The 20,523-nt window shown below is 49.5% G+C and overlaps 1 protein-coding gene across 1 annotated transcript in view; it reads left to right on the top strand.

Moving 5' to 3' along the window:
• Positions 1–11,231: 11,231 nt before the first annotated feature.
• GALNT10 (polypeptide N-acetylgalactosaminyltransferase 10) overlaps positions 11,232–20,523 on the top strand; it is a 223,161-nt gene continuing 213,869 nt past the window's right edge. Inside the window, exon 1 of the mRNA XM_065874259.1 lies at positions 11,232–11,390. Coding sequence (XP_065730331.1) covers positions 11,232–11,390 — 159 coding nt within the window. The remainder of the gene's footprint in view (positions 11,391–20,523) is intronic.

Here is a 20,523-nt window from a genome sequence, read left to right on the forward strand (position 1 = left end):
AAGATGGTGGTGATTACAAGTGGTATGACTTTAGGCAGACTGATAAAATCCCAAGCCTTGGCTTTCTCCTCTCTATTATGGATACAATAATACCTATTCCCAAGTGTTGTTATTGCACAAACAGGCTCTCTCTGCACTTTCCACCATCCTCTTACGTAGAACAGCCATCCATTCTTCAAAGAGTGCTGGTTGAACAGACACCACGTGCTGGGCACCATGCCAGCTGCTAAGAGTAGCAGCAAAAAATGACTAATTAATGGGTCTGAGTTTCTTCTTGGGGTGATGAAAACATTCTAAAACTGATTGTGGTGGTGGCTACGCACAGCTCTGTGACTGTACTAAAATCCATTGAACTGGACACTTGAAATGGGTGAGTGAAATGAATGGCATGTGAATTACATCTCAATAAAGTTCCTGTTAAAAAGCAAAGAAATGAACAGTAGACTTGAGTCTACCCCTTCCTACTTAGGCAGGTCACTTCACCTCTCTGCTTCAGTGTTCTCTTCTGGAAAATAGGAATAATAATCAAACCTACCTCAGAGGGTTTTGGTGAGGATTAAAAGAGAGGATGTTTGTCAAATGCTAACTTAGAGTTTGGTATGTAAGAAGAGCTCCATCAAAGTTAGCTAACAGCATCCCCATCATCTTTATCAATATGTAAATGCTAAAATAGAAATTACACAAGTAGTGTGGGGAAAATTAACCTAGTAGTATGGGCTCTTAGCTCCACTGGGTGGCAGGAGGAAGGAGTCAGTAAGGAGGTGAGGGAAGAGCAGATGACAGTCAAGCCAGCTGAGAATGCATCCGGAGAGAAGGATGTGAAGGGCAGCCTAGAAGAAGGAACAGCATGAGCAAGGGCATGGGGGTGAGAGACCACAGGGTTAAGGTAAGGAACTACTAGCAGTTTTGCACAGAGTTCAAGGCCAGCAACGTGAACTGTACTGTGAAGGCGATGGGGAGATCGCCAGCAGGAAGCAACACGGCAAGTCTGTGTACCAGAATAGTCACTAGTGTGGGGAGGATGGACCTTAAGAGATTCAGGACTGAAGCAGTGGAGGAGTTAGGAGACTACTGTGATAATTCAAGTGGCAGATGGTAAAGGCTTTAACTTGGACTCTGAGACTAGGGTATCAAGGCCAAGCCTCCTTTGATCATAAGGGACAGAAGCTCGCTCATAACTTCAAGGAAAAGTTATACAACAGGAAACCCCACAGAAGCCCTAGGGCAGGGATCCGGATCCGGGCAGGCATCCCAGAAACAAGGACTTGAACTAGGAAAACAGGAGCCGGGGCAGTTATTTTTCATAATTAACTCTCTTAGCATCTCTATTCCTTGCACCTCTGCTCCACTGTCTTTTTCTTAACTAATGCATTTCCTGTGTTATTGATGGTTTCTGCTTCCCCGTAACTTCTCCTTGTGTGTGCCCAAAATGTAATCTCCACCCTGATGCCCCCTGAACTTCCTCATTCAGGGACCACGACCAACTGCCTTCTTCCCTCTGTGCCACTCGATTCCAATTTCTGAGACAGAATCTGAGTGGCTCTGCTCATCCTTTTGATCCGGGTCAGGTAACTCATAGGCCAAGGGCCAGCCCATAGATGAGGGTCCACAAGGTAGAGAATTTGGCCATTTGAGGTAGACAGTTTTTTTGTTTTGTTCTGCAGTATGCGGGCCTCTCACCGTTGCAGCCTCTCCCCTTGCGGAGCACAGGCTCTGGACGCGCAGGCTCAGCGGCCATGGCTTACGGGCCCAGCCGCTCCGCAGCATGTGGGATCTTCCCAGACCGGGGCACGAACCCGCGTCCCCTGCATCGGCAGGCGGACTCTCAACCACTGCGCCACCAGGGAAGCCCGAGGTAGACAGTTTTGATCAGGGATTCTTCTTGCAGACACCTGAAATATGTCTCATACAGTAGGCCTAGAGGGGAAGGGCTACATGTAAAATGTATTAGGCAATAAAATCAGCATTATTAGGTAATTGTTTGAATGTGGGAGGTGAGCTAGAGTGGAGGCAGGGATGACATCACGTGTTGGCTTGGGTAACTGGGTGATCTCTCAGCTCCACTTTCCTCTGTGTTGGTGCTGTTCTCAGGTTCTCTGGAAGCTTCTCCACTTGATTCAGTCAGGGTCTCAGCAGAAAATGCATAGTTCCCCCACGCTGGGAAATGTGAGCTGCGTTTACTAAGAGGACAATGGGAAGGGTATAGGGTAACAACAAAGAACAGTGCAGTACCCTGGGGCTAGAATCAGTGGTGTGCTGTCCAGCCCTGGCCTGAAGAGGGAGGGGAGGGCAGTTCTCAGAATCCAGAGAGGGAGGCCTGCCTGACAGCAGCTGTGGTCTTTAGTGGTGGACGCAGCCAGCCTGTGACATCATCCTAGTAAGGAAGCTGGGAAAAGAAACACCCTGACCTGACTCTGCTCCCTCTTTTTGGTATCCTGCCCTGGCTCCGCAAGGGCTAACCCCAACAGGAAGACAGAAGGCAGGGAAGCCCACTGATGTATGCTATATAGCATCCCTGGGGCAGCGAGGAACAAGGGTAAGACATCCAGTCCACTCCTCATGGTGGGTCTGGAAGGGACCACTACATCCTGATAAAAGCCACAGAGTTCAAATGCGATTGTTCTATTATATTTTGCCTTGGGTAGGTCACGTATCCATCCCTGGACCAATCACTGTAGCAGGAGCAGAGAGCGTACTGTGATTGGCTCAGCCAGAAGCTGAGGGTGGAGTCAGCTCTGATCCAACCTCCCAGCTGAGACGCAGGAAGGTAAATCCCCAAAGAATAATCAGGGTGTTGTTAACTGACCAGATTAAAAGAACAAATGTTGGGACTTCCCTGGTGGCGCAGTGGTTAAGAATCCCCCTGCCAATGCAGGGGACACGGGTTCGAGCCCTGGTACGGGAAGATCCCACATGCCGTGGAGCAACTAAGCTCCTGCCCCACAACTACAGAGCCTGCAAACCACAACTACGGAGCCCCGTGCCACAACTCGCGTATAAAGCCCATGCTCCACACCAAGAGAAGCCACCGCAATGAGAAGCCCGCGCATTGCAACAAAAAGTAGCCTCTGCTTGCTGCAACTAGAGAAAGACTGCACGCAGCAAGGAAGACCCAATGCAGCCAAAAATAAATTTAAAAAAGAACAACAGATGTTCACTACTGCCAATAACGGGACTCATGGAGGACTTCTGAGCGAGGGTGGGAGGTGCGGGTGGGGAGTGGAGGGCGGTGGTGTTCCTGTTCGACTGATTAGGGGGAAGAGACCAGGGTGCACTGGTGAATGAGTGAGCCCGGTAGTAAGGGATGAAGCTGCGCCCTCTCCACGCCTCAGCTTCCTAGCAGGGATGAAATTTAACATTCTGTGGCTCCAGCGCTCACCAGGCAAGTTGTTAACAAACAAGTTCAGCCACTCATCAAGAGTGTAGATGTCGCCAGTAAAGACCACCAAGTCTTGCTTTCCGAATTCATTCCTTGCAGTTAGACTAGGACGAGACCTCTCCGGACCGATGAAGTTTGCTGGAAGGTGCCACCTAGTGGAGCATCCAATGACATGCCCCTTAGACCAAAGGAAACCGTGTAAAGGGTTTTCGAGCTGAAACCCACGGAGCAATAGTTCGCTCAAGCTTGGAATCACCTAGGAATGGCTGAGTCCTACCTCCAGAGGTTCTGACTTAACTGGTCTGGGGTGCCGGGTGGGCATCCAGAGTTTTAAAAGGTCCCCAGGTGATTCCATGTGCAGCCAAAGTTAAGACCACTGGATTATAGAGTACCCAACCCTTTATATTACAGAAGTGCCCCCAGACAATGACACTTCTCCATAAGCCTCAGACTTCTAGGAAGTCCCTTTCCACTGCACCCTACCACCTCTCTGTTTGTATTTTGTACAACTTTCTTCTTTTATGCAAAAATGAAAAGTAATTAAACAGGAAGCCCTGATATTTATTTTAGCGGCAGTGCCAGGAGGAGGGTGGCTCCCTCTACGTCTGATATGTGCATCTGACCCTTCTGACTCATACTCTGAGATGTACCCATCCAACGACGTAGTATATTGGCTCTTTGAGACATATGGCCTTCTTTGTTTGCTCTTTCAAATCGTTGTATTCTACCTGAGGCACCTTCTGCCTCGACTGTCTTGATTCAGTAGCATTCCTTTATAGTTGGCAGGATAGGTTTAATTGGCATCTCACTGTGGAACTGACAAAGTAGACTCCAAGCGAGAGACAGGCAATTTTCTGTCTAGAGGTCATTTCAAATAGGCATCCTGCAAACCCTTTCTTTTTCTTTAAACCAGGAGCTGAAATGCTGCTAAATGCACACACTGGACTGAACCACCATGTCTGGCTCCCCTTTTCGCAACCTACCTTGCAAGATTGAATCCCAGAATTTTAGAATTAAAAAAAACCTCAACAAGCATCTGGTTCAAAGGCTTTATTTAACGCAACCATATTCTATATTTATCTAGACAGCTCCAATTCCTGTTACCACATACATCCCTGGATCCATTAATGATAAAAGTGATGCTTAGAGAATTGGAGTGACAGGTCTGAAGCTGCACAGGAAGGGAAGGGCAAAATCTGGACTGATCCAGGCTTATCAGAGCCATGTGGGGAAATTTCAGCTCCAGGACTTGGGTTCTCTTGCTCTATATTTAGAAGTTTGAACCTTGTTCAATGATCAGCCTGGTAGAGCAATGTGGGTCACTGACACCAGTGTGAATGAGTTTCCTGAGTGCAGGTTTTAAAGAGGTGAGTGATTCGTTTCCCAAATGTTTGTTGAGAACCTATATTGGGCCAGGTACTGTATTAGGCATTGAGGATATGCTGGGGAGGAAAACAAACAAATGGACAAAAACAAGATGATCTCTGCCAGTGGTGCTCACAGTGCAGCGGAAGACACAGTCCAGGGGAGGACACATATCAAACAGTCACCCTGTAACTGGAAACACTGTGACTGTTTAGGAAAGGCACTGCTAAGGGGAGCTTAGTCTGTTCAGGGAACTCTCTAAGCGTGTATGACAAGCTTGACAATCTCCAAGAAGAGCAGAAGCAAAGCTTCAGGCTTGCACACACACAGAAGTCCAACACTCATAGTTTCTTGGCTTTTCCTTAGAGTCAGGTTGACCTCTCTTTCACCAGCTTGGAAATTATTTCATTACAGAGTCACGATTATCCTCGTTTAATGTATGAGGAAACTGAGGCTCAGAGTAGCTAAGGGACTTGGCCAAGGTTAAACAGTGTTAGAGGTGTTAGAGTGTTAGAGTGTTATCAGGTTAGAGTGTTATCAGGCCAACACCTCCTGACTTGCTGATCCATTCCGCTTTCACACCCCCTCAGCTCAGGCCTAGGCCAGACCAGCCAGAGGGTAGAGCCCCTGACAAACGGGGCCAACCACACTGAGAAAGCCAAGGTAAGGACATCTAGTAGGAAAGGTTTTCCTATCCCCATCAGGAAGGCTGATGGCCTGCACCTGTCTTGTTGCCTCTCTTCCAATTGACCCTTCTTGCTGAAGGATGTCCTGGGGAGACTGAAAGGTCTGCCTGTTACTCATGACAAGTGGCAAACTGAAGAATGAGCAAGACAGTAAGCAGATCATAAAAATAAAGGAAAAGAAAAGAAAGAAAAGGAAGTAAAGATGGGAAGATGGGGGAAGAGAGGAGATACTTACCATTCATCAAAAGTATGCATTCAAAACTTCCTATGTGCCAGGCACGTATGTTCCAGGATGTGGGGACAGAGCAAGAATGATCAGTTGAGATCTCAGCCCCATGCAGCTGACCTTCTATTTGGAGGAGCTCAATAATAAACAAGTCAACAAGCAAATACATAAAACTATGACCGAGAGGGATATGCATTATGAAGAGAACACAGTAAAATGGAAAGTACAGAAGAGAGCACTTTGGGTGGGTGGTCAGGGAGGGTCTCTGTGAGGAGAGGATGTTTAAGCTGAGATCTGAAAGCTGAGAGAGAGCAACAGTGGAGGAAGATCTGGGGAAACAGCGTTCCTGGCAGAGAGGCCTTGGGTCTGGAATGAGCATAACGCATTCAATGACCAGGAAGAAGGTGGGTGTGGCTGGCTCGGAGGGAGTGACAAGGAGCGTGACAGATGAGATCGGAGAGGCTCGGGCCAGAGGTGGAGGTTTTTGCCATGCAGCTGAAATCCTGTTCATCCCTCCTCGGTGCTCTTATGGGTGCTGGACTCCACCCACAGTTACCAGTTACATTAGGCCAGCATCTGCGGTAAGCCCTTTATGCGAATTATCTCATTCAATGCCCACAATAGGCCTAGGACGGCTCATTCTGAAAGCAACATTTCTTTTTATTTTATTTTATTATTAAAATTTTTTTATTTTATTTTTTAAAACTTTTATTGAAATGCAGTTGATTTACAATGTTGTGTTAATTTCTGCTGTACAGCAAAGTGACTCAGTTATACACATATATACTTTTTCATATTCTTTTCCATTGTGGTTTATCACAGGATATTGAGTATAGTTCCCTGTGCTATACAATAGGACCTAGTTGTCTATCCATCCTATATATACTAGCTTACATCTGCTAATCCCAAACTCCCAATCCATCTCTCCCCCACCCCCTACCCCCAGCAACCACAAGACACAAGACAAGTCTGTTGTCTTTGTCTGTGAGTCTGTTTCTGTCTTGTAGATGTGTTCATTTGTGTCATATTTTAGATTTTACCTATAAGTGATATATGATATTTGTGTCTTTCTTACTTCACTTAGTATGATACTCTCTAGGTCCATCCATGTTGCTGCAAATGGCATTATTTCATTCTATTTTTATGGCTGAGTAATATTCCATTGTGTATATGTGCCACATCTTCTTTATCCATTCCTCTGTCTATGGACATTGAGGTTGTTTCCATGTCGTGGCTATTGTGAATAGTGCTGTTATGAACATAGGGATGCATGTATCCTTTCGAATTACGCTTTTGTCTAGGTATGAAAGCAACATTTCTTGTTCAATTTCAGTTGATGACTAGATCAGTTTTCCCAGGAAAACAGCCTGAGCTCACGTGCTGCTCACATGTCTCCAATGGTATTGTCTTGGTGCATGAGATACAGCACTGAGAGGATCCCTCACACCCACCCCTGGGCCCCACCACCACATGCCCAGTGCACCCCTGAGATTAAAGCTGGGTTCACGGGCTAGAGTTTCTGTTGAGGACTGAACCGGCTGGTGTGCAGCTTTGATCAACAAGTCACTCAGGTAAGACATAAGAAACAGCTCAAATCCAATTTTGTGCAGGATCCTCCTGGGAGCTGGAAGGGGTGGGGAGGAGAGAGACACGGAAGATTTTCCCATACACGACCTCAGCTGCTATACTTCGCTCAACTGGTAATTATTTAGCACCTACTGTGTTCCAGGCCTAGAAGGAGCCACAGCTTAGCTTCATACGGTAGAGCAGAAGTAGGAGCTGAAATACATGTGTGCTGGCGCCGCTAGCTCTGCTTTGGCCCGGGGGAGATGGGCACCCTTTTTTCAAATTCCTCAACCTAGAAGGAGCACTGGTTTTCTGATTCACAAAAAGAGAAGTGTGTGCTAGCAGAGGCAGGGCATAATGCAGAAGACAAAAAATTACAAAGTTCCTCCTTGCTTGGAGCTCACATTCCAGAGAGGGAAACCAAAAATGATACCTGTTCTGAAGAAAAATCAAGCAAAAGGAGATGATGGAGGCGATCTCTGGTATTTTATCGATAGATCAGCTGGTGAGGGAAGCTCTCTCTAAAGAACATTTGATGTGGTTCCTGAGAGATGGCAGGGAGAGAAGCACGCAAAGGTTTAGAGGAAGAGATGCAATGGCACAGCAAATCTGCAAAGGCCCTGAGACCATTACCAACCTGGTGCATTTGAGGAATATAGCAGTAAAATCAGTGTAACTAGAAGGGAAGGAGAGAGGGCACAATCTAGAAGTCAGGCCAGATCACTGAGGGCCTCATGGGTTGTGGTAAAGATACATCGACTATTCTAACTTCAAGGGAAGTCATAGGCCAGTTCCCAGGAGCAGAGCAAGCCTCGTGTTTGTAAACGGATCACTCTAGCTAGCGTTTCTAGCACTGTGTGTGGTGCTGTGGAGGTGCATAAAAGTGTTGCCACATTGTGTTTCCCTCTATAAACTTCCACTTTTGTCAAAGAGACCAGATGGAAATTCAATTACAGAAACACTACAGCAACCGCACGATAAAAACCACAGGCTATTCAGTGCAGTATTATTCACCATAGCCAAAAAGCTGAAAATAATCCAAATGTGCATCCATGGATGAATGGATAAGCAAAATACGTATATATATATACAATGGAATATTATTCAATCTTAAAGAAGAGTGAAATTCTGACACATGCTACAACATGGATGAATCTTGAAAACATTATGCTAAGTGAAATAAGCCAGACACAAAAGGTCAAATATTGTATGATTCCACTTATATGGAGTACCTACAATAGTCAAATTCGTAAAGACAGAAAACAGAATGGTGGGTGGTTACCAGGGGTTGAGGGGAATGGAGGGGGGTGTGGGAATTGGGGAGTTAGTGTTAAACGGGTACAGAGTTTCAGGTTGGGAAGATGAAAAAGTTCTAGAAATGGAGAGAGGTGATGCCTGCACAACAATGTGAATGTACTTAATGCCAATGAATGGTTAAAATGGTATTTTTACCGCAATAAAAGAATTTAAAAAGGCATAGGGCTAGGATCTAGGGATGGAAGAGTGGGTATTCTAGGCAGCGGTAATAGCAAGTGCAAAGGCCAAGAGGCAGGAATGTGTGTGGTGTGCTCTGAGGAACAGGAAGAAGGCCAGTCGGCTGGGGCACAATGAAGAGAGTAAAGGGTGAGGTCTGTTCATAAATAGCCTTGTAGGACCTTGTAGTTCCTTCTAGGAATCCAGTGGAAGATGCGAAGCCATTGGAGGGATTTGAGCAGAGGGATGATCTTACCTGATCTTTGTTAAACCAGGAGCATTCTGGCTGCAGCTTTCTTTAATCTGAATCTCACTTGCAAACAAGGTTAAGAAAAGCACTTACCTCACAGAGTAACTGTGAGCATTAAAAGAGGTAACGCTTGCCAAGGGTTTAACATGGTGCCTGGCACAGAGTAAGTATTTCAATCAAAGGTAAGCACTACTGTGACAAATCCAAAGACAGCAGCCCCCTGAGGAGGAGTTTTGGAGGACTTCATGGAGGAGGTGGCAGTTCAACTAGACATAGAAGGATGGACGTTTCCACCGACAGAGATGGAGAAGAGCAGGCTTTCTGGGTGGAAGGAGCTGTGTGGTCCACAGCACGTGAAGGAAAACAGCCAGCAAGTGGCAGGGCAGAAAGCAGGAGAGAACGTTTGATCTGCTCTAGCCTAGGTGATGGGAGTTGGGTTTTTAAAAAATTAATTAATTAATGTCTGTGTTGGGTCTTCCTTGCACGCAGGCTTTCTCTAGTTGCGGGGAGTGGGGGCTACTCTTCACTGTGGTGCCCGGGCTCCTCATCGCGGTGGCTTCTTTTGATGCGGAGCATGGGCTCTAGGTGCGGGGGGCTTCAGTAGTTGTGGCACACGGTCTCAGTAGTTGTGGCTCACGGGCTCTAGGGCTCAGGCTCAGCAGTTGTGCCTCATGGGGTTAGTTGCTCTGTGGCATGTGGGATCTTTCTGGACCAGGGGTCGAACCTGTGTCCCCTGCATTGGCAGGCGGATTCTTAACCACTGCGTCACCAGGGAAGTCCAAAGATGGGAGTTTTGAAGGTTTCGTAGCAGATGTCAAGATCGGAGCTATGATTGCAGAAAACTGAATCTCCATTGCCCACCCTGGAGCTGGAAGAACTGGGAAGCAGGACTCGTCAGGATGCTGGTCCAAGGCTGGGGGGCTAGCAGCTAGCCAGGCATGGGGGTCAGCAGCTGGGCTGGAGACCCAAGAGAATCATGAGAACGCATGTGGGGATGGCAAAAAGGCAGGCAACCAAGAGGGCGCGTCGTCCCTCAGCATCAGAGAGGAAGCAATTAAGTGAAGGCCATTGTAGGAGCCACAGGCATCGCCATCGGAGGCGGGCCCCTTAGCGGTCCGTCCGCAGAGCCCAGACGGCCCGACTTCCTCAGAACCCTCACCACGGTTATAGACACATTCGCTTGTCTAATGCGATTATGTGTTTAATGTTTCTGCTCCCAGATGTCAGGGCTCGAGTCTGTTTTCATTTCATCCCGGTGCCTGGCACAGTTTGCCGAGTAGCTGAAGAGGAGATAGGAACCGACAAAAGATTTCGAGAAAGGGCTCCGTGAGCTGAGTGCCCAGAGGCACACGTAGGACTGGAGGGCATTCCAACTCCAGGGAGGCTGTATTCGCGTGAGAAAAAGTCCTGCAGAGAAGTTCCGGGTACCTCCCCGCCGGTTGGCAGGGACAACAGACAGGTGGCGGGGTGGGGGGGTACAGCACCCCCCAGTTTACAGAGGGCATTCACACCTACTGCCAGGAACTCGGAGGGAAGAAAACCAGGGCCCGCCCCCACAGAACCTCGCGCGTGCAGCGCAGCCGCGGCTCCTTTTCCCGCCTGGGAACGCCGAGGCCCGGGGTGGGGGGCAAAGGAGGTCCGCAGGTCCTCTGGACCGGCTCTGTGAGTGGGAAGTCACAGCCCTACTCCCTGGTGCGGAGTGTCCGGCCGGGCTCCAGCACGATTTGCATATCCCTGGGGGGCCCGAAAACTCTCGGCTGGAGTCCGGAGCCGAAGTGGCCGGGCGGGACTTTGGGGGTCCCTGGGAGCGCGTCCCAGCCCACACCAGTTAGCGCCCAACTTGCCAACTCCCCGACTTTCGCAAAGCTCCCGCGGGCGGGGGAGCAGCGGAGGAGCGGGCCGCACCATCGCGGCCCGAGAGGGGGGAGCGGTCTGCACTGGGCCCTCGCCGCGTCCAGGCGGAGCAGAAAGAGCAGCGAGAAGGCCGCGGCTCGCGGCGTATGGCTCTCGGCAGCCGACCCCGAGGAGGCGGGGTGGGACGCGCGGCTCGGCAGGACTAGGGGGCGGCGGTGTTGGAGGCGCCCACCCCCCCGCGGTGGCGGCGCGGTGGCGGAGTCCGGCTCCCCGGCCTGCAAACGGCGGAAGTGCCGCGGAGTTGGAGCGGGGCCGGCGCCACGGTCGCTTCTCTTCGCTGAGGTACTGCCGCCGCCGGGCGGACGGGCGGACGCGCGGAGCTGGGGGCGGCGCGGCGGGGCCGGCGGGGCGCGGCGGGGCTGACCGGCCCCGATGAGGCGGAAGGAGAAGCGGCTTCTGCAGGCGGTGGCGCTGGTGCTGGCGGCCCTGGTCCTTCTGCCCAACGTGGGGCTCTGGGCGCTGTACCGCGAGCGGCAGCCCGACGGCACACCCGGGGGATCCGGAGCAGCGGTGGCCCTGGCGGCCGGACAGGTGAGTCCCCCAGTTGCCATGCAGTTGGAAACACGCTCTTCCTGAATTCACATCTGGCCTTCGGTTCCTTCCTTCATCGGCCCCTGTCTGCCTCGTCAGAGTCAGGTCCAGAGACTCCTCGGTTCTTCCCATTGTTTTAGGTGGGAAAATTGAGGCTCAGGGAAGGATAGGACTTGTCCTACGCTATTCAGAAACCGAACCAACTGATGCCCAGTGTGATGGTCTGTTTCTTACCACAGGTTACCATCCTCTTTTCTGTCCCTGTGTGGTGTCCCCTCACATCTTCCAGCATCCCTCTCTTTTGGAGGATCCTACAGCCCTGTATCTCAGGATGACTTTTTCTGGAGATGTTGGTCCTTCTATTTGGTGTCCAGGTCTTTTCCGCTTTTTCCCCCACCTGCTGATCGCGATGTTTCCTACTCAGGTCAGCTCCTTTTCTTGTTTACCCATCTGCTCAGAGAGACACCTGGGCCTTCTTCCTCTCCACCCTCCTTCTTTTCCAGCCGTCTTTCTTTCCCAGATCCTGTGGATTCCTCGGCGGATGCAAGGATCACGCTCTCCTTGGAGCTTCAGGCCCTGGGAGATGGTGGTGGAGCTCTGGTCTTTGAGGGGCCTGCTGCCTTTGACTTTCTGGGAATCCAGAAGTGGGGGCTGTGGTGGGAGAACCCTCAAATTCCCCAGAGGCTATTTGTGCCCAGTGCCCAGTGCTTCTCAGAGTACCCATGGCCCCTTCTGAACTTGTCCAGGCTGATTAGGTGTTGTGTTCCTTGCAGCCAAGACTGAAATCTTGATTATTTTTGCCTTCTCTGAACTCACCTATGTACGTTTGTGTGTGTGTGTGTGTTTGAGAGAGAGAGAGAGAGAGAGGAGTACATGTAGACTGCTAGCAAAAGCTCTGTCACATCACTCCTACTGTCCTAGCTCCTAGGTGCCAGTGAGGCTATATATGCATGAACTGTTTCACACAGTGGGACATTTCAGGTTCTCTTGTGGGATTTGCTCGGTCCCGTGGAAAGTGGGTAAGTTGTGCATCAGGGTTGAACTTGACTGATGGTCGGCCGGATAAGGGAAGAGGCTGACTTTGGATGGTTTTCCTTTCTCTTCCCAGGATCAGGCTGCTGTCTTGAGTACAGAGGGCTCTTTGCGACAGGGCTGACCAGTTTGAAGGCAGCCTGTCATTCTGGTAATTGTTGTAAACCATCCTGGACGACCTGGTTAATTCTTTAGGTAGATCTACTGTTTGGAAAGTAAGGCCCCAACTCCTTTCCTAAACCCCTGGTTCAAACCCTGACAGCTGACTTTGACACCTCTCTCTTAAATTCTGTATCTATATGGGGTTTTCCTTCTTGAAATCTGTTCCCACCCTGTACTAGCATCAGGGTCAGGAGTTCAGGGTTCTGTCCTCAGCTTTACTATTAACTTGCTGTGTGTGTCCTTGATCACCTCCCATCTCCCTCTCTGAGCCTCCCTTTCTCCATCTGTAAAATGTGTTTACTGGTCCAGCTCCAGCTTTCTGTGATACCATCAGTGAACCAATGTGGAGGACAATGGCCACTTCTTTTTCCTTTCCTGAGGCAGGAGCCCCTTGTAGTATCCCTAGCTGTGAGGACTCCTTACTGGACACAGCCCCAGATCAAGGGGGCATTGTCCTGCCCAAGTGCAGACTCTCCTTTGGAATAGCTGTAGCCAGTTCTGAAATAGCTCCTGACATTCTGCCTCTGCCTGGAAAAAGCCCTCGTATTTCATTTGCTGTGGATGCCAGAGAAATCCTGATTTTCATTTTCTATAGACCCAGATGTGTAGAGAGAAGGTCAAGGTTAACTGCCAGTTTAGCCTGAGCTTTCAAAGTAAATTAGTCACTTGCACAAGAGGGGATTGATGGAGTAAGGCAGCCTTTTGGGCAGAGAGAGAGGGGAGCAACAGCTGGGCGCTGCTCGGAGCCCTTAACTGAAATGGACAGAGAGGCTCATCTGGGAAGGTCTAGTTCTTGTTCATTTCTTTTTCTCTGGAATATCATGAAGGGGAAGAGGAGAAAGAAGTGGTAAAAGGGTTTGGTGGTGGTGGTAGGGGGTGCCAACTGATGATCCTTGCTTTAAAGAAAATATCTTAGCCTCCTGGGAGCAGTAGAATGGAGCTATTTCCCCAACGATCAGCTCTTCTAGGTGCCATAGGATTCAGCATTCATCTGCTGCCTTTCAGGAACACCCTGCCAAATTTCCACACAGCCCCTTTTTGTTTCACTCTCCTGCAGATGCATAGCACTAGGCTTCGCCTCGAGTCCTTTTGAATGTCAGCTGGCCTCAAGGGAGGAGGCTGACTTCTCAGAGTGCTGGTGTTCCATCCCTCATCCCAGAGCGCTGGAACGTGCACGTACCACATCAGGCTGCTATCTGGGGAATCTGGCATCTCAAGCACACAGAGCTTCTTTCGACAGGGCTGACCAGTTCTGAGCTCAGCTTGTCACTCCTGTAATTGTTGAGAATATCCCAGAGCACCTCATTGATCTTTCGAGTAGAAATAACTGCAGAGGCTCTGGAGGGAAGTCGGACAACAGGATTTTATCCAAATGAAAACTATATTCCTTGTGGATTTGAGAGAAGTTTCCTTGCTGGTAACATACTCACTGTTTTAGTCCTTTAACTCCTTGATTTCTCCACTGGATTAAAGAATACAGGATTTTAAATTCAGAGGGTTTATCATGTGCCAGAACGTAAGTCTATGTAACTTATGCTAGTTTATGCTTAGTGTACTACTGGAGCTGGGTAGGGCGGCTGATTCGTAAAGGACACATAAAGCTTCAAGGATTTGAGCATTCATCTGGTCGGACAGCTGGTTTCTTGGAAAGTAGCAAAACCAAGCAAGAAAAGCCAGTCTTGAAGCCACCTTCTTGTTAATTTGGGGGTTGCCTCTCATTTCTAGTCCCAGTCTGCTTAACAGCTTGGTTTAATTCTCTGATCTGTTTCGTATTCCAGGCTTGGGAACTGGCTATTAAAAACCCGTGTTGAGGAAATGTGATGCAGCGCCTCCCCATTTCTGAGCCATAATCTCTTGTGAAAATGACTTCATTGGATAATCGCAAGCATGCAATAGAAATTGGTGGGATAATGGAATACCAACGACTTTAATTTTCAAATATCAAGAGTTTTTCTCATTGTTTCAGAGCTGAACTTTATTCTTAGAACATCCAGAAATCAATACTTCCCTCCCCCCGCCCCATTTTTTTATTATTCCTGGTGGCAGAGCCTGACCCATCAGAAAGTTGAGTACCACAGAAATGTAGCCATGGAATGATTTGTTTAATTTTCTACAGAGGGGTTAGGATACTTTAGATCGCTAATCACTTCTCTGTCTGCTTTGCCCAACTGAAATCTGATGCCACTGGGGAAGGGTTGTTGATTTACCTGAGCAAATCTGACTTCCTGCATTCTTTTTTCATCCTAGGCTTGCAGTTTCCTAGGGAGCCCAACTGATAAAGGTCTGGGAACAGAGGCCTGGGTTTTAGTTTATTACTCTCTTGCCCTGAACGCACTGTGTGACCTCAGGAAAGTGGTTTAACCCCTCTGGGCCTTAGATTCTCCACCTGTGAAGTGAGAGCTTAGATTCAGAAGGAGCAAGGTAAATGTGTGTCAGAAGAGTGCTTCCCCTCCCCTGGCCAGGGCAGACGCTGCTAATCAGTCACTTTCCCTCGAAGCCCAAACTTGGCCTCCGACTGTTTCTCAACACTGCTACTCAAGTGGAGTTAATGGCATGTTGAATCTTATTTCAGTGTAAGGGAGAGATACTTTGTTAGGACTTTCCCAACTCCAGCATCCTGGGGTTCTGTGGGTTTGGAAGCTCATGTTGGAAAGGCCTGGATAGCAGAAGTGTGTTTAAACAGGCCGCCATATCTACCTTGTGATGAGACCACTACTTAGGGATATGTTTATACTCTAATGCCTCCTCTCAGGCTGTGTTCAGCCTTTAATCCGTTGGTTCCAGTGACGTGATAACAAAGAATGGAATCAGGAATGTAAAAGCAAAGGCCCATTTAAAGGATAACCATCTTGCTTGCTAATTGTACCTAGTCCGCAGTCAGCTCTTACACAGAGATGGCATCAGGATCTCATCAGTAAAAGACACTCTGAGGCAAACTTGGCAGCCAGAAATGTGTCCCGTGGCAGCTAAATGCTCACAAGGTGTTTGCAGTGGGCTCTGTATTGTGCATATATCTGACTGTATGTCATGTATGTGTCAGAGCCAGCAAGGGAAGAGCTGATGCCCCCGATGCCCCCAGGAAGTCTTAAATAATTTGATTCCTGCTTCTCAGAGAGCCATTGTCCTCATGCCCAAGAAAGGAGGTAGCCTATACGTGCCTGAGTTCCTGTGGCTAAGGAGTGCATCGTGGCCTCTCCTCCCAGAAATGTCTTAGAGTAGAAACCGCATCCTCTTCTAGCACATAGCTTATGCCTTGGCACTTGGAAGACAGTCAGAGCGTGTTTGCTACAGGAGCTATGCATGTCAGAGCAGGAACGGTGCTACAAAAGTTATCTAGTCCAAGCCCCTCATGTAGTAGATACGGAAACTGAGGCCCAGGAGAGGGGAAATCAGTTCTCAGCGGGAGGGAGGCAGACCAGAGCCCAGTTCTTCTCCAGGTTCTTGCTCTGTTTCACCATGCATGCTTTTTCCCTTCACATCCTAATATTTGATCCTTCTCTATGATTATATCCCTCATGAGCCAAGATTATCACTCTCAGTTTTGGAGGCCAGTACGTATTGAGACCGATTATCTGCTGGAACTTACCGGGCTTTTTTGCAGATCTATTTTTGTAAATTTTCTTTCCGAATTTTTACAGTTTTAAAGCAAGTGAAATGTATTAAATTTTAAGGTGGCAATGGGATCCAGCAGGGCAATAGAGGAATTAAAAGGATGCATAGCATGTGGCACCATTACTGCTCCCCGTGGCAGACAGAGCCAATCTGAGTCTAAGAGCCACCTCAGATTCTCTCAGTTGCAGTTAACGGAAGGAATTAAGCCACGTAGGCTGAACTGAGTAAGGGAATATATTAACTCCTGTAACTGCAGTAGACTTCAGGTGTGGTATGATCTAGAGGTTCACATCGTAGACTGAGCCCCCAGGGTAGCAAGAAATGGTTGTAGCTCTTTCTCACCTCGTATCCACACCCAGATCCTACAGGAGAGAGTCTGCTTCTTCTGGTAGCTTCTTTATAAGAGAGTGGAAACTTGTTTCCTCTAAACTGTAGCAAGGCTCCTTAGGTGTTATTGGCCCAATGTGGATCTAACCATTCACACTTGTCAGCAGGATGAGCTGTGCTAATTGACCTAACCCACCCTGCAGCTAGGGGTGAGGTCAGGCCACCCAAATCATAGGAAGAGCAGTTTCCAGGAGAAAAATCTGGATGCTGTCATGGGGAGGAGGGGAAATGAAATCTAGGGATGAAGCCAACAAATGTCCACTCCAGAATCCTGCTGACACAGTGTCCCGGGCAGTCACTGTGGGGCATCAGACCCGGGCCTTGAGATAAAACCTCTCTGCCATCTTGGACTCAGTTTTAGTTACTGAACCTGCAGTCTGGAGGTCCGTATTCTCATCCCAGCTCTGCCACCCGCTGGCTGAGATGATTCACTCTGTGGGCCTCAGTGACCTCCTGGGGAAAGCCCGGGCGCAAATGCTTCCAGCACAGGGTAAGTGGAGGGTTAAGATAAGGAGCAGTTAAAAGCTGCTTTTATTTGATCTTATGAGTTCTGCTGCCACCTTCCTTTCCCCTCACAGGTGTTCTGAGAGCTGTCCCTCTCCCCCACTCCCATACCCCCCATTCAAAGGCAGTTCATTGAAAATTTGTCTCAAGCTGAAAAAGAACTTCTGTCTCTTCAGCTTCGACTTTTTTTCTGCCTGGCCCTTCTTAGCTGGAGGAGGCGGAGTGTTCATACTTTGGAAGCTAGAGGAAGCTAAACAATTCCACTTGCTGTGGTGGGTGGGTGTGTATTTATGAGTGTGTAGCTTTCTCTCCATGTGTCTCTCTCCTCTCTCTTATCTTTGGATGGTTCCTGTTTGCTGCCCTCTGCTGAGTATAGATAGGAGAGGGAAGGGGAAAAGCAGGCCCATTTCTTCCTTCTCTTTGGTTTTGGGAGAATTCTGAGCTTCAGATGCTGAATGGTCTTCAGATTTCCTAGATGATAAAAGCCACAGTATGAAATGACACTAACAAGAAAGATGATGATGTAGATGATAAGATGGTAATGTCAATAATAATTAATAGCAGCTACCATTTATTTAGCACTTATTCTGCTAGGCATTGGACTCATAAGCCCTTTACCTGTATGTCTTGTTAAATACTCACAATTACAGACAGGTGGGAGCCAGTGAGGGAGTGGAAGCTCACAGAGGTACAGGTATTTGCCCAAGGATGGCCCAAGGATGCACGGCGTGTGGTTGTGGAGCTGGTGTTTGAGCCTGTGAGTCTCTGACCCAGCGCTGAGGCAGGAGAAAGACCCTGCTTTCCACACCGCCCCTCCACCCCTCCTGCGAGGCTGCCATGGGGGCCCAGACGTCTGCACAGAGGGGAGTGGCCATTGCTCTAAGACTGAACTTCCTCGGTGAGCCCACAAGGTCATTTGGTGACCTTGAAGAGGAACCTTCACCCCACCCCTGCCGAAGCCCCATTGGCATAAGGACTCCCCAATCTCACCAAATTGAGACACTGTGGAGCAACGTGTAGGGCTTTGGCTTTGGAGCTACACTGCCTGGTTCAGGTCTCTGGCCTTGGGCAAGTCACTTGACCTCTGTGCCTAGAATTCTTGGCCTGTAAAGGCATAATGTTAACTCTATGGGGGTGGGCATTCTGAGGGTTGGATGAGTCACTGTGGGTGAGACCCTGAGTACCAGGCCTGGTACAGAAAGCGCTCAGTGAGTGTGGCAGTGCCTGGCTTAGAGTAGGGATCCATTCTTCTTGGCCTCCCTGTGGCGGAGGTAGGGAGGGATGCTTATATTGTCTCTGTCTGGAAGGTGGAGGATAGGTGGTTGGCCTCATGGCACAGGCTGCTCTTTATATCCCACTCCCTGACTCTTTGGAATCTGAATCAATCATTGGGGGTGCCCACCTACTTCCTCCCCGAGGAGAGAACACAAATCCTCTGCATCCTTCTAGGCAATATTCTTTGCCGCTTCCAGGAAGTATTCTTTGGTCACTCTAGCCCCCAGGGGTCTCTCACCCTGCTTTAGTTCCCCTGAGCCCCTGGCTTTCTCTGCCCATTTAGACCAGAGGCCTTTCCAGGAAGGCATGGTCCTGTCTTTCTTTCTGCTTCTCCCTCCCTGCCCCTGTCTGTGTGTTCTGTGAGCCTCTGGACCTCCACACATGCTGCTCCCTTGCCTCTGACACCCTTCTTCCCTGCCATCTTGCCGCTAAACCTGACTCACCCCTGCTGGGGCAGCCTGGGGTAGCGGTCTCTCCTCAGGGGTCCAGAGCCCCTTATGAAAACATGCAGTGTAGTCATCGTTTTTGATCTGTCCAGCCTGTCTGCTCCTGAAGGAACCTCTATCCCAGTCACCCTCTCTTGATTGCCCAAAGTATTTGCTGAGGGACTGAAGGAGCAGGTGAGTGAGTGAATGATGTGTGGGTGCTCGGTGACTGCTGGCCGAGTGCAGGAAGCCTGGCCTCAGGGGATGGTTCTTCTGGAACTGCGGGGCGCTTCGGCGTCCATGAGGAGCCTGGTAACGGTGGAGGCTCCAGGACCCGTGCCCAAGGAGACTGCTTGGGCCAGTCTGGGGTGGGCCAAGGAGCCATGTATTCAACAGATCCTATTGAGAATCCAGCAGGGAAATCTCTCCTCTCCGCCCATGTCCCCAGCTTGTCAGCACCCCCAGGAGGCAAACCTCGCCTTCCTCCCCAGGTGCTTACTCCTTTCCCCCCAGGAGCACTTGGAACATCTATTCCTGGGGAGTATGTTTAGCTGCAGCTTCCCCAAGTTGCCAGCCAGCTCTCCCCGGGGGACTCTGGTGCCTGTTAATAGTGGCACCGTGTCAAATGCAAACAGCTCGGAGTCTGGGATTGGCATCTGGGATGGGCCGTGCCTTTTACAGATCCCTCCGCAGTGGGCCACAGGGACTCTCTGGGGCCCTAAAGCTTTGCTTTCCGCTGGTGCCTGTGATCTGTTGCCTTTCTCAGATGGGTCCTCTGCCTTCCTTGCTGTGGGGGCAAAGGTGAGATGCCCACAGAGGGGGCAGGTATTGAACTCAGGGCCTTCCCAGGAAGGGTCACATTATGGAGACCCTAGGGGCCTCTCCCTTGAGTTGGAGAGAGTGTGTGATTGGGAACTGGATCCCTGATTCCCAGGCCCAGCTCTGCCTTCTCCTAAAATGAGCACAATCAGCATTCCTTCGTCGTGTCGTGGTGATGATTAAATTACATTAAAGGTAAGAAAATGAGCAGAGAGGTTCCATGATGTATCCGGGGCCACACAGCTGGGAAGTGATGGAAATAGGGTTCCAGCTCAGGTGTCTCCCTCGAGCAGAGCTGAGCTCACAGCCCGAGGCTTCCTCCTGCTGCCTTGCCATCCTCTGACCTTGGGTGAGTCCACCCTCTTCCCCGGACGGACGTGGGAGGTTATCACTGAGAGCCCCACGAGCCTGGTTCTTGGATCCATTGTGTTGGCTCTGGAATGCTCTTCTATGAGCCGAATGCCTCAATGCAGTATTGCAGCAGGTCCCACGGGCCGCCTGGGAACCTCACTCCTGGGCAGCTTCCCAGTTAACTGGGGCTGTATGTTTGGGCTGGTCTTGCCCTGTTACAAATGTCAGCCTCCTGGAAGAGGGAGAGGCCAGGGCTGCTGAGCAGAGGGGGCTGGCGGGGCTTTGGAGGAAGGTGGTTTCCTAAAGGGAGACAGGTTGGAAACATCTTGGCGGGGGAGTGTGTGAAAATTACTTCCTGCTGCTAGAGCACATTGTATGTGCTCAACTGAAAACTGTTATTTTTGCATGCCTCCTCCTGAGTATTGATCAGTCAGCTGCTGACAGTTCAAATGCATACCTGTGTGCATGCATCTGTGAAATAACCAGTTTCTAAATTCAGCACCTAACTTTACTGAAAAATTAGTGACTGTTTTTGGGGCACCAGGGGCCATAGTTTGAATTCCTGG

Source organism: Phocoena phocoena, chromosome 3 (assembly GCF_963924675.1).
Source record: "Phocoena phocoena chromosome 3, mPhoPho1.1, whole genome shotgun sequence".
Classification (NCBI taxonomy): Eukaryota; Metazoa; Chordata; class Mammalia; order Artiodactyla; family Phocoenidae; genus Phocoena; species Phocoena phocoena.